Source organism: Protomyctophum parallelum, assembly GCF_964188405.1.
Source record: "Protomyctophum parallelum genome assembly, chromosome: 6".
NCBI classification, from domain to species: Eukaryota; Metazoa; Chordata; class Actinopteri; order Myctophiformes; family Myctophidae; genus Protomyctophum; species Protomyctophum parallelum.
In genome coordinates, this window is record NC_139701.1 from 26,641,249 (window position 1) to 26,655,972 (window position 14,724).

Sequence of the window (14,724 nt, forward strand, 5' to 3'; positions counted from 1 at the left end):
GTGTGTGGCTTTGTGTGTGCATGCACTCCTGCGTGTTTACTTCATGTGAGTTTGCATATCAGTATGAATACCCAGGCGAAAAATAAATATATTTATTCCATACTTAAGTACACTTTTAGCACAGAAAGTATGTTAAATATATGCTTGTAGTGTCTCTAATCATATTAATAGTACATTTTTGTTAAATATAATATAAGTGAACATAAATTAATTTGTGATTTAGCACATTTGTGATAAGTTTACTAAATGAGAAATATATTTCAAATAGTACTTAAATACATATAATCACAAATACATTTGTGATGATTATATTTTAAGTACTTTATCAATATATTCACAACAAGTTCTCCTGAACATGCATTTATTGTAAGATGTACTTTAATTATAATAATAAAAAATACATTTGTGATTATTATATTTTAAGCACTTTATCAATATATTCATAGCAAGTTCTACTGAACATGCATTTATTGTAAGATGTACTTTAAATATAATAATTAAAAATACATTGGTGATTATTATATTTTAAGTCCATTAGCAATATATTCATAGCAAGTTCTCCTGAACATGCATTTATTGTAAGATGTACTTTAATTATAATAATAAAAAATAAATTTGTGATTATTATATTTTAAGTCCATTAGCAATATATTCATAGCAAGTTCTCCTGAATATGCATTTATTGTAAGATGTACTTTAATATAATAATTAAAAATACATTTGTGATTATTATATTTTAAGCACTTTATCAATATATTCATAGCAAGTTCTACTGAACATGCATTTATTGTAAGATGTACTTTAAATATAATAATTAAAAATACATTGGTGATTATTATATTTTAAGTCCATTAGCAATATATTCATAGCAAGTTCTCCTGAATATGCATTTATTGTAAGATGTACTTTAATATAATAATTAAAAATACATTTGTGATTATTATATTTTAAGTCTATTAGCAATATATTCATAGCAAGTTCTCCTGAACATGCATTTATTGTAAGATGTACTTTAAATATAATAATTAAAAATACATTGGTGATTATTATATTTTAAGTCCATTAGCAATATATTCATAGCAAGTTCTCCTGAACATGCATTTATTGTAAGATGTACTTTAATATAATAATTAAAAATACATTTGTGATTATTATAGTTTAAGTCCATTAGCAATATATTCATAGCAAGTTCTCCTGAACATGCATTTATTGTAAGATGTACTTTAAATATAATAATTAAAAATACATTGGTGATTATTATATTTTAAGTCCATTAGCAATATATTCATAGCAAGTTCTCCTGAACATGCATTTATTGTAAGATGTACTTTAATATAATAATTAAAAATACATTTGTGATTATTATAGTTTAAGTCCATTAGCAATATATTCATAGCGAGTTCTCCTGAACATGCATTTATTGTAAGATGTACTTTAATATAATAATTAAAAATATATTTGTAGATTGTATTTTTAAATGCACTCTTAGCATATTTTAAGTAAATATATTTGTAGATTGTATTTTTAATACATTATAAATACAATACAAGTCTAAACTTTCAGTATATTAAGTTTAAGTATATTAAGTACTAATGTGCTATAAATACTGCCAGGTGAAATGGGAGTGGCTAGAGGAAGTCCATTTCCCAGCATACACTGGGGCGCCAAGGACCGTGTGTTATTGTTCTTATTTGTGTTATTATTTGAATATTAGAATGTATACTGGAGTTATGTTATGGGTAATTGTGTTTAGGGTTTTGTTGTGGAGTTATTTGGTGATTTATGTTGTTTTATGTGATTTGTTAGTAAAACCATGAATCTAAATGTCTGTTGGTTTAGTCAGTCTCTCTCCCCTTTTCCCATTCATATGTATAGTAACATGGTTGCTACAATTAAGAGTTATATATGCAAATGTATACTTTTCCGAAGTATATATATAATATATATATACTTTGGAAAAGTATAAATTTGCATATATTTGCATATATATTATATATAATGCTTCAATTTTATTTGGAGTAAAAAAGTCATTAATTTGAAGTATACTTGTATTAGTTTCAAGTATACTATCAAATATATTTTAAGCGCATTAGTTTGTAATGTTATTATATTAACACATTGGTAGTATATTTTAAATGTATTTATTTAATACTTGATATACACTTATAATACACTATAAAAATACACTATAAATATAATATAAGTATGCTTTTCACTCATCGGAAAAAGTATACTTGGGATACTGGAAGTATATTTTCAATTTAACACTATTTTTTGTCACAAAAGGGTTAAAAAGTATAGAAAAAATATATTTAAGATATGTTTAAGTAGATCTGATAGTGTATTCGAGATAACAAAGTATATTTTAAGCACATTAGTTCATAATGTCATTATATTAACACATTGGTAGTATATTTTAAATGCATTTATTTAATACTTGATATACACTCGATATATTCGAAAATACACTATAAATATAATATAAGTATGCTTTTCAAAAGTATACTTGGGATACTGGAAGTATATTTTCAATTTAACACTATTTTTTTGGTCACAAAAGGGTTAAAAAGTATAGAAAAAATATATTTAAGATATGTTTTAGCACATCTTAAGTGCAACTTAAGTATAAAAAGTACAACTTAAGTAGTTTCAAAATAGCACAATTTAAATTCAAATAGTTTCAAGTACAAATAAGTACATTTAGTATACTTTAAAAAAGTATACTAAATATATTTATTTTTCGCCTGGGTATACACTGTAAAAGCGGCAAAAATAGCAGAGCTACACGCACAAGCTTTTGAGCTCATAGATCTGCTATTTTCGGTGCGTGACATGGATGTACATCCAAGTAGAAATCAGGCCCAAAGCCTGCTTGACTTGACATCTGCACATCCAAGTAGAAATCAGGCCCAAAGCCTGCTTGACTTGACATCTGCACATCCAAGTAGAAATCAGGCCCACAGCCTGCTTGACTTGCATCTGCACATCCAAGTAGAAATCAGGCCCACAGCCTGCTTGACTTGACATCTGCACATCCAAGTAGAAATCAGGCCCACAGCCTGCTTGACTTGACATCTGCACATCCAAAACCATGTGAAGTAAAGGTGGGCCCCGTCCGTTTTGTGATTTGCTGGCCCCACAGGTGGCTCCCGGGGCGTGGGCTTCATCCGCTTTGATAAGAGGATAGAGGCAGAGGAGGCCATCAAGGGCCTGAACGGACAGAAGCCCTCCGGCGCCGCTGAGCCCATCACGGTGAAATTCGCCAACAATCCCAGTCAGAAGACCAGCCAAGCCCTTCTGTCACAGCTCTACCAGTCCCCCAACCGCCGATACCCAGGCCCTCTCCACCACCAGGCCCAGAGGTTCAGGTGAGTGGCCAGGGTCATTTGTTTTACTGTGTAGACATGGTGTTGTGTATTTGTTCTTGTTTCTAATGGAGGTTTGAAGCTGAATTTATACTTCTTCGCATGACTGTGTCATTCGCCGAAAATAACAGATTTTCAACATAATGACGCAACGTATGAATTTTACAGGTCTATGGGTTCATTATGGTAGGTGGGACTAGTGGACTGTAACATCTGTCTCGTACGATTTGATCTGTATGATATGTGTTTTGGGATGCAGCACTGTATTTTATGGTTTGATACTTTTATCTGTCTCATTTGTAGACTGTTAAAATGGCAAACATTGTTTTATGGTTAATCACTAAAAGTACAAAGACTGAAATAAACAATGTGATTGCCAGTTTACACGCTTCACATGATTGATGGAATCGATCATTCATATTTAACATTTCATTTGATCACTTCTCACCATAAAATGAAGTGCTGCTGCACCTGGTTCAACATTATCCCGGAACAAGAGCGTAATTTCATCTGTGGCAAGGAGTGAGATATTTTAATGCTTAGTTAAAGCTGCTTTAATATGAGTCATCAATCACAAACACAATAGCTATTATTTGTGGTTTATATGAGATGAGTGGGTTTAATAAAGGAAACACCAAATGCATTTTGCTATGTGTTCAGATAAGGGATGAGACACCTACGCAAAGACATAATATGTCTTTGCGTAGGTGTCTCATCCATGCCATGACTCATATTATGAGTCATGGCAACACATTCCATTCGGACAGTATGCTCTGAAATTTGTTTACATATTGGTGTTACTTCCCCTTTTGAAGAGCAGGTGCAGTATATCCATTTGATACAGATGTTTAATAAATCCGAGCCTGTGAGTTGTGTGCACAGGTCCAACCAGATCAGAGAAGCACTGTTCATAAGAGACAGTGGGGTTCTGTCGTTCACCTTTATGTGTTTTACATTCATCTCATCTCCATAACATTAGGCGTATAGTTCCCAGATGGCAGCCTGTCAGACCTGGGCAAAATGTGCTCACTTTAAAAAAGTTTGTATGTATACTGTATGTATATATTTGTAATATAATTATTGGACAGATTACTCTTATCAGAAAAATAGATTTGTATATTGTTCATACTGTATATATATTTGCATATCTCTGCTGTCAGGAAGAAACCACCTAACTCCAAAATGTTCTGAAATGAAAAATATAAATTTTCAGGAAATGAAGAAAACCTTATATTTTGAAAACAAAGCAATACTGCCTCCTTAAAATTGGCGTTGTGACTTTATATATTGTCATGTACTTGCATGAGAGAGAGAGAGAGAGAGAGAGAGATGTGGTGGAGTTAGTTGCTTTATCAGACAGTCTGAGGGTCTAATGGAGTTAAGAGGTTTTGTCCAAAGTGTTTTTACTACTTTCCATTGGTTCGATATTTTTTAAACAACACACAGGGTGTTCAATAGCACTGATCAACAATGGAGTTAGGTGGTTTCTTCCCGACAGCAACGATATACATTTGTTTGACCACAATGCTTCAGATATTATCCGTAAACCCATAGATAAACCTTTAGAAGTGGTCATACATGGTCAGACAAATATCAAAGGTTCAAGACATTCACTGGATTGGCAGCTAAAACTATCCTGTTTAAACTGACGTTTGCCCAGTTCTCTCTCATCTCCAAGTCATTACTAAGGTCATAATATATACTCTATATATTCTGTATGTAGAGTATGGTTTCATTGCTGGTCATTTCCTCTTCCTCACTCTCTCATGACACAAACACACCTCTGTAGTTATATCCATGATGTTATCTATAGACTTACAGTACAGTGCTTTGGACATAGTCCTTCTGTTCATGCCGCCTCTCCTGGGCATATAACCAGGACAAAACTGTATATGACCTCAGTCTGATCTGGAAAGAAAAGGAAAAAAAACATTTCAGATGGTGAAGCAGAATTTGGGCACATAAACTTTCGCTCTCATTCAATAACACCAAGCTAGTCATGTTGTTTACTCACCATCAAAGTCAGGACTTGGAAGGCATTTTTCCTCTACAGCAGCTTCCCTGGTGTGACACCTGAGCGATGTAGCAGGGCTGTGTGTCTGTGATACGCCAAGCCAATTTACAGGCTCCACAGGAGACCTGTCGCTCCTCATCACTACTCACAACCACAGTGCCTTCCTCACAGTGTCCATGCGCTCCTGCTCACCAGCCTTCTTTTAAAACATGACACATTGATATAAATGGGCTAGATGTGCACAGTTATATATTTTTTAATCAAGGTGCTGTGAAGGTCACACTGTAAGAAAAGTGTCCATCTTCGAGTATCATTTACTATAAATTATTGTTTGAATAAGTAAGTGACCTGGACTTGTGAATAACATTGATCAAAACCTTCCCATATCCTCACTTGACACTTTCTCTGTTTAATTACACAACTATGTTTACAGTGTGGGTAGCCACAAAGCCCAAAACAAGCAATGGTAGCTTAGGGAACTGTGATTTAAAGGTAGGGTAGCCTACGTGATGTTTTGGGGTTAAAATATTTTTGTTGTCAATTTCAGCCAATCAGGAGAGATTACTCATTTAACAACTTCAAATTTGTCATGTTCCAGTTTCAATTTTGTCTGCTCATTTATTTGTGTCATCACTTCCAATTTCACTTATACTTCACTTTATCCTGTATTGTGTATGAGTTCTCTCCTGATTTGGTTAAATTGGTATCCCGATGTAACCTGACTCCGCCAGATGGCGGCAGCAGTGAGTTCCTCCTCCTGGTCCCATCTGGTCTCTTTCGGGCAGAGACGCATGCACTCCGATCAAATTCTGATCGGAGCAATATGCGTCCGTATGCGGCCGCTAGAGGCGGGATCAACGCGAGACTGGTGACGTATTGTAGCTAGGACTACAACTTTAAATGATTATGGAGATATCAGATTTTTGTCCCACTGCTTCAGGTTCAACGTTTCTGCTTGAGAGAGACCAGATGCAAGCAGGAGGAGGAAACTTGTGAACTGCCGCAATCTGGCGGAGTCAGGTTAATCCCGATGGGGAAATACCTAAACAAAAATGAGCAAAAGTTAGATCAATCAATTGAAACCAACTTGGTTTCAGTTGCAGATTGCAGTACTACCAATAGGGACTAAATTGGCTAAATAAATAAATTGGACTAAATAAAAGAAGGCCCCATTTATTTTCATACAAAGGAAGAAATTGATTGTTCTGAAATGGAAAAATATACGTTGAATCCGCTTTTAATACTTGAAAAAATCTGATAAACATTGTATTAACACTGAGAATACCAGAGATTAATTGAATGTTGATAAATTGCAACTGCAGCACAGTAGCTTACATTCTCATTCTAATGCTGCGTTCACGCTAGCAGTGACAAAGCCACAAAACGAGCAAGTGTGGTGCTTAAGCACAGGGAACTGGTTAACAACAAGAATTTGTTGTTCTTCTTTATAACAGAGCAGGAATTGTGTGGAGATAGAAGGGAACTGGAAATGGTACATACAAAGACATTGATTGACTCTTCACCGCATCGTTGAAATGTTGAAAGAAGTTGAGTCCAGCTCAACTTTCATTTGTAGTAATGACTAGTAGCCTAGCTGTTTTGTTGTCGCCATTAGTGTGAACGCAGCATAACCATTCTGAAGAAAGTCTCCAGAGGAATCATTGTTGGTGAAAATGGTGTTAAGCATATATTGTTGTACATTTTGTTATTAAAAACAAACTGATCGTCATGTTGGAATGTCTCATTTACAATGTAGATTGATGTAACTAGCGAATTGGACTGTTGATATTCTACTAGGTTACTACATTTTTTGCATTTCTTTTTTGTTGGAACAGTTTCGCACACTTCTTTATAGCCAGCCTTAATTGGCCTCCTTGTCTTCATTTCATTTGGAGCAAACTATCCCTTGAGTTTCGAAGTTGGATAAAGTAATTAACTGCAACATCTACAGAGATATTGGAGAGCGTTGAAAAAGGAGCACATTTACACAATGTGTTTCTTTTTTTTATTTAAATTGAATGTCCGTATCAGACTAGGTCAGTATATAGGTCTACATTTCGTAGTTTCCATGAAAGAATTAAGCCCTGAAAATGTCTGCAGTTTCTTTTGATGTCAACCTATCAAATTCTGTGACACCTGTTGCATGTCCTCTATATGGAATTCTGTAACACCGACGGTAACATGTCCTCCTTAAATTCTCGGGATTCCACTTAAATTATATCTATCCTGCTTGGCAATGTCCGTTAGGCCCGGAGTCCCACAAGATAACGTACTGTCCGATGCACTGCTTGTCTAATCCATTCACAGCACAATTACCCCAGCGCTAGATCTGAGCTTGTTTGTAATGACCCATAAATAATTGTAGCAGTAATTAAGAAATGTGCCTTATTATATGCAGTACAGGTCAGAGACAGTTATAATTATTATTGAAAATGTTTTTTGTTTTAGATTAAAAACAAAACCACGACACATCAATTAGCCGGCATTGAGAGACAGCACAAAAGCCCTATTGTTTATGTGGAGCTTGGAAAGAGTTGTGCGTATGTTGTTCTGGCCCAGTGGCCCGGCGGCCAGCAGATGTCTTTGAGCTCTCTGGGCCTGGAATGCTCTCCTCTGAGCACCCACTCCAACTCAATTTACCCACAAAGCAGCCTGCTCGTTCCCCTCCTACATAATGGAGAAATTACCGTCCTAATGAGTCAATATGTATCGTTGCTGTCAGGTGGAAACCTCACATGTCCAAAACTATTACTTTTCAAGATTCAGATTTAAAATAGTACATTTGCAATTTTTGTTGTGACACTGTAGTATACGAATATTTTTGCCGACACGTCTCGTAACTCCGTCATTGCAGCATTTGTCTATATGGAAGTACCGCTCAAATAGGAATACTGGAGGGTCCTACTGTAGGTCCTGAGGATATTTAATAAAGTACCGCTCAAATAGGAATACTGGAGGGTCCTTCCTAGGTCCTGAGGATATTTTGAAAGTTGTCAGATTCTTTTCTTTTTTACTGTAAAATAAATAAATCAATACATTTTTTCGTTTCATTGATCAAGGATTTATCAACAAAATTTTCAATTTTATTTCTTATTTATTTATTTATTTTTAAATGGAAAGAGAAGTTGCAGGCCTGCTGTTGCTCAATAAGCCGTGGCCTCTGTCCATTAGGCCAGAGGAGGTAATAAAACATGAGACAGGCCAGACCCATGTGAGGAATGAAGGCCATTGAGTCACCAAGCAGACTGGATCCATATACCAGTACTAACATTACACGCACGCACACACACACACACACACACACACACACACACACACACAAACAAACACTATACTTGCACGCACAATCATGAAAACATATTCTTCCATATGCATAAACAGACACACACACACACACACACACACACACATGTGTGCACATGCACATGCACGCGCACAAACACACTGTCATTTGTCTAACCTGGCCTGCCGTAGTGAGTTTAGCTCAGGGGATGAATTATTATGGAACTAGGACATTTCCCAAACACTAATCCTTTTCATTGTGGACAGAGGCCATCCACTGACTAACACCCAACCATTCCATCTGAACTGTTAGCGCATGACAGGTTGAAAGTTGCCACTAAGACACACACAGAGGACAGTCAAAATGTCACGGCTATTCAAATATTCAGTCTGCCTCACAGCAACATACTTATCATGATCATTCCCTCTCTCACTCACCATCGCTCAAACACCAAACCATTATACTGACAGAACTCTGGAGAAGGGACATTTACTTAAAGTGACAATTGAAGGCATTCACAGTTTGTTCAAATTGAGGACTGTGGCTTCTGAAGAGGCTTGTGTAAATGTTAGTGTCAACCTTTAAAAATAATGTATCTGTGTTGGTGTAAATTGTTACAATAGCTACATGTACTGCACATAAAATGAGGCGATAACCTGCCATCGCCCATCGCATGACATTATTGCTACCCTAGCATTGTGGTCATAGTGCGATGCTATGCTCTTGCACTGTGGCCTGGTCTGTTGCTGCAACTATTAATCTAATAGCTTCCAGTGCTGTCTAAATTAGATTAGATTGGATTTTGATAACAACAATGTTGGAAAAACTTGGGCTAAAGTGAAGTGCTATGCTGACGATAACCTGCTGATGGCACTAGATGTGTGAAGCGATGACAGCATTACCTGGTGGGCATCCTCAGTGTAATGGGCCGTCTATGGATGTGTTTGTTTCTTGAGTGAGGAGGTCCATGCAGTTCCTACAGGGACTTAGCATTAGTTCCATTGAGTGAGTCAACCATCTGCCCACCATTAACCCCAGAACCCTCCTTCTCTTTACAGGCTGGACAATTTGCTTAATATGGCCTATGGCGTAAAGAGGTAATTAAAAACTTCACCCAATGCCAGATGTCCATGTTGACTCAATGATTTTTCAATATCCTTTTTTTCTCCTCTATTCATATTTTTAGTTTATTTTTTTCTTGTATTTTTGAAGTCACTTTGCATTTGATACTTAGTTCAAGGTTAACTGCTTTTGGTTCCTTGATTTATTTGGTTTTTCCCTCTTCAGCTTGTTTTGGTTTCAACTCCTACCTACAGTGTTACAGTGTGGAAAACAATCAGTTTGTTTTCGGTGGTGATGAATTTGCTTTGTTTTGAATATGAAGCGTGCTGGTTTTGTTGTTGTTGTTGTTTGGGTTGTTTTGGATTGTTTCTGTGTACTGTATGGTTTTTTCGTTCTCTGGTGTATAGCTCTTGATTTTCAGGCGTGGTTTTCTCCTGGATTCAGGTTCTCCTAGCCTTCCCGCTACAGCTTGGCTTGCAGGTTATTCTTTGTTTGAAAGCAAAGATTAATTAAATCAGTAAACATGTCAACAAGTCCAATATAATACTCTTGTGCTCTACATCTACTACTTTAAATCAGAGTGTGAAATGTAACCAAATGTGCCCAAGGATCCATTTGGTTTCTGTACTTACAAATGGATACATTTATATTGAGGACTTTACTGTATATAAACTTTTGGTCATTTTTATAGATAGACAAAATTTGCACAATTGCTCTCTTTCTCTTGATCTTGTTGTGAATGGTTAGTGGTCATGGGAGGCTGGATGAATCTGGATCCCTGCAAGAAACAGGAAATGCTGTTTCACTGCAAACAGCTCCAACTTTGCTCCTCGCTGCTCTGCTCTGCTCTGCTCTGATCCCTTCTCTTTTGCCGCCATGTTTCCGTTAATTGCTTGCTACAATATTAGGTGTTACGGTACAAGACCTTGAGCGGCAGGCCCTGTGGTGATAGATGCTGGTGGCCTTTTGCATGTTGAACCATCAAGCAGAAAGGAGGGAGGAGAAAGATGTTTGGGAATAATACATGCTAGCCTGTTTCATAAGGAATTAGCAATGAGTGTATAGTGTAGTAGAGGACAGCTTGGTGGGATTCAGGATGTTTAAACCATACAGTAGCACTTCCTGTCCAAGAAACATTGAAGGGCCATGAAACCCAAGGCTGATTTTGTTTGTTTTCCAGCACAGGTTAAAATTTGGGTCAAAGCATTACAGGCTAATAAGAAACACAGCTGCAGCTAATACAATTAATAATGAGCGTGCTAATGTGCAAGCATAGACAGTAGTAGTTAGTTAACAATAATGTCAACGCTTGCACTTTGGCACACCCCCATTATTCTTTTTTTTTTAGCTACAGCTTACACGTGTACTACAACATCAGCCTGCCATGTTCTTACGGTACCCCTCTGTTGTTTAACCTGAACTTGAAGACAGAGTGAGACATCAGCCTAGAGTATGTCATGCCACTTTAACGAAACTTAAGAGGTTAACTGTCAGGAAAAGCTTTCTACCTGTCAGTCTTAGCCTTCACATAATAATTTTGAAAAGGTGGACTCGCTAGCATAGCATCTCCGATTGTGTCCAGCTCCTGATTGTATTGCTTGTCATCAAGGTAGAAGTGCTGTAGGCCTACTATGACCTAACAGCTCAATTTGAAAGTGAAATCAGAAAACAGAGGAAAGGTGTGACCGGCTGAAAAAGGCAGCCTATGGAAAAGATAGAATAGATAGCTGGTCAGATACACTGTTGCTATGCAACCTCTGGTCTTGCATCGGCTAGCGTTCTAAGCTAGTGGGCCTGGTCTAATGGATACACTCACATGCACACGTAGACACAGACACACGCACACATACAAACATACACACAGGCATACTTATCAGCATTTCCTCTGTGGTTCCGTTACACAGTTAAATCCTTAGTGTTAATTTAAAACCCTTCCAGGTCCATTTGGTTACTTTTGTACACTCTCAGAGTTAAAAGAACACTCAAGATTTTAGTGTGTAGTTAAGTCTGTACTTTTTGCCTTCGCACACTTTAAAACCTAGCTCCTCTCAGACTACAGCTTTTGCATGCAAATGACCACAAGGTTGTTTTTGAGCCCAGCAGGAAATGAGTCCAGGAATGCAGTTGAGCATGCCAGACAAGGCCTTGACATGACTAGGCCTGTTAAAATTCAGCTTGACTGCGTTCTTCAGGGAGGAGACAGGTGCTGGAGAAAAATAACAAAATCTTCTGAACAGGACAGAAACACGATGTAGGGGATTTATGAAACACAATGGGATTTGGAGCCAGGAGCGATGATGTGCAGACCATAATAATTAGTTAACCACAATATTTATTGCATAGTATGTCAGCCACATGCTACTTACTGTAATTTGATCAAGCAAGTCAATACAATGCTTTCATTAAGACGGCTGAACCTGATCCATATCTACAGTACATCACCCACCGGTAGCACACACTTCACAGCACCCAGTGGAACAGACTTAACAGCACCCACCACCAGTAACACACTCCACAGCACCCACCAGTAACACACTCTGACTCCACAGCACCCACCAGTAACACACTCTGACTCCACAGCACCCACCAGTAACACACTCTGACTCCACAGCACCCACCAGTAACACACTCTGACTCCACAGCACCCACCAGTAACACACTCTGACTCCACAGCATCCACCAGTAACACACTCCACAGCACCCACCAGTAACACACTCTGACTCCACAGCACCCACCAGTAACACACTCCACCCACCAGTAACACAGTCTGACTCCACAGCACCCACCAGTAACACACTCCACAGCACCCAACAGTAACACACTCTGACTCCACAGCACCCACCAGTAACACACTCCACAGGACATTGGAAGGTTGTAGTGATTGCAGACCATATATAGTAGTCAGAAAGAGAGGGGATGTGTGTTGAGCAGTATTATCGATCCGGGCCAGGGGCTCTGGAACAGGACAGAATAGCACAGAACAACATTGTGGGGGGTACACACTGTTCCTTAATGTCACTGAGCTGTAAAGTGCTATTCCTCAAGAAAGCAGCCTTCTCTGAGACAGCTGCAGCAAAGCGGAAATCTCAATTATAGCATCAAATAATGTCTATAGTAATTCCTGGAGATTGGTGGGATAAGAAATGAACCATTTTATTTCATTTAGCTTTTAGCTTTTATTTAAAAGTATATGGTAGGGGGTTATTTCCTTGTCTATCTTTTGGAAAGGCAATTAAATTAAGTGAAGTCAACTGAGGATTCAAATCTCTTGCATCGCAAGAAAGAAGAGAAGATTATGAAGCGAATAAGAGCGGATTTAGCTTGGTCTTCTGCTAAAAATGTTTTAATTCAGAGCCTTCCTACAATATAGCTCCAAAACAAGGCACTCAAGGAGACAGAGAAAAGCTTCCTTTGCATGTCCTACACTAGAAGAAATATCCCAGCATGCAACACTTTAGACATTTGTGAATGGAGGCTTTCTGCAGAGGATGGAGATTTGTACATACTGGATCAGACTTACACACATTTACACATTAACACATTTTAACACTCAGATAACACACATCCAATCACATTCATCCTAGTATCACCTAGTACACATAGGAAAGCAGATACTTTTTGGTTTGATTGATACATCATCTGGACTAGGGTTAGGGTTAATTAAGATTAGGACACAGCATAGTTTAACTCTAGACTAGAGGTGAGCGCTGAACTGCTGCAGGCAGAGGGACATTGTTATTTCAAGATTAATTGGTTGCCTTGGTCTGAAAGTACTGTAAATTGGAGACAGATGTGAATCAGGCTTAGGGCAATTTCACATTAGATGCATATTAACTCCAATTATACACAGTCAAATCCTCAGTGTTAATGTATCCTTTTGTACACTCTCAGGGTTAAATTAACACTGAGAATTTGACTGTGTTCAGTATTTCTGAATGAGTTCAAACTGAAAGTTGCTCCCTTCCTTCTCCCCTCCTTCTCTCTGCTCATCTCTCTGCATTCTTCTGTTTCCTCCACTCTCAGGTTTTCTCCCATCACCATTGACAGTATGACCAGTCTGGTGGGCATGAACATCCCCGGCCACACGGGCACCGGATGGTGTATCTTCGTGTATAACCTATCCCCGGACTCGGACGAGAGTGTGCTGTGGCAGCTGTTCGGGCCATTCGGTGCCGTCAACAACGTCAAGGTGATCCGTGACTTCAACACCAACAAGTGCAAAGGTTTCGGTTTCGTCACCATGACGAACTACGACGAGGCGGCCATGGCCATCGCCAGTCTCAACGGCTACAGGTTGGGCGACCGTGTGTTGCAAGTCTCCTTCAAGACCAACAAGACACACAAATCCTGAACTTAATCCACTTACGACCAGTCGCCCCAACTCTGTTTTCTCCAAACCCCCACCCTCACCCTCACCACAACCCCACGCCCCACCACCCTTCCCTCGTCCCCTCCCTCCTTGTTGTCTCAACCTACCACTACCACCACACTACAGCCATCCAACACAGCAAAACTCAACTCCAACCGGATCACAACACAGCCGACAAAACGTTAGACAAATTGAACTAGAAATGGCTTATATTATAACTTTGGACCTATAAGCCAATGTTGCCTAAGTATTACAAAAATGAAATGATTAAAAATGTCCATGAGTTTTTGGAAGCTCCTGTGATAATGCAGGCTTCTGTTTGTTGTATATTCTTTATGTTCATTGTGGTTGTTAAGAATGAGTTTTCTCTTCTGTGTAAAACAGTAGCAAATCCCTATACCCCCTTATTTCAGAGAAGAGAATGTCCTTTTTAGATTGAAACCTTTTCTCTGTCTTGATTCAGGATTTATTTTTTATTTTTTAAATCCGGATCCACTGTCGTTAGAATTACAGACCTCCCTATCAGTGAAAGGGAGGGGGCTCTTTTTTAAATTGGTGAACCATTCATTCATTTTAGTGTGTTATTAACCCCCAACCCACCCCCTTATCAATTAGAAGGATGTCACCATC

At 38.1% G+C, this 14,724-nt stretch overlaps 1 protein-coding gene across 7 annotated transcripts in view; it reads left to right on the forward strand.

Annotated features, from left to right (window-relative positions):
• The window catches only part of elavl4 (ELAV like neuron-specific RNA binding protein 4), a gene marked incomplete at both ends in the record, with an annotated part of 103,114 nt that extends 89,038 nt beyond the window's left edge, over positions 1-14,076 (forward strand). For 4 of the 7 annotated variants that reach the window (XM_083767625.1, XM_083767623.1, XM_083767628.1 and 1 more), the window contains 3 exons: positions 3,143-3,368; positions 9,721-9,759; positions 13,749-14,076. In XM_083767625.1, the coding sequence (XP_083623751.1) occupies positions 3,143-3,368; positions 9,721-9,759; positions 13,749-14,076 (593 nt within the window). Of the gene's footprint in view, positions 1-3,133; positions 3,369-9,720; positions 9,760-13,748 lie in introns of all 7 variants that reach the window. The other 3 variants (XM_083767624.1, XM_083767622.1, XM_083767627.1) reach the window with 2 other exon arrangements.
• Between the last annotated feature and the right edge of the window lie 648 nt (positions 14,077-14,724).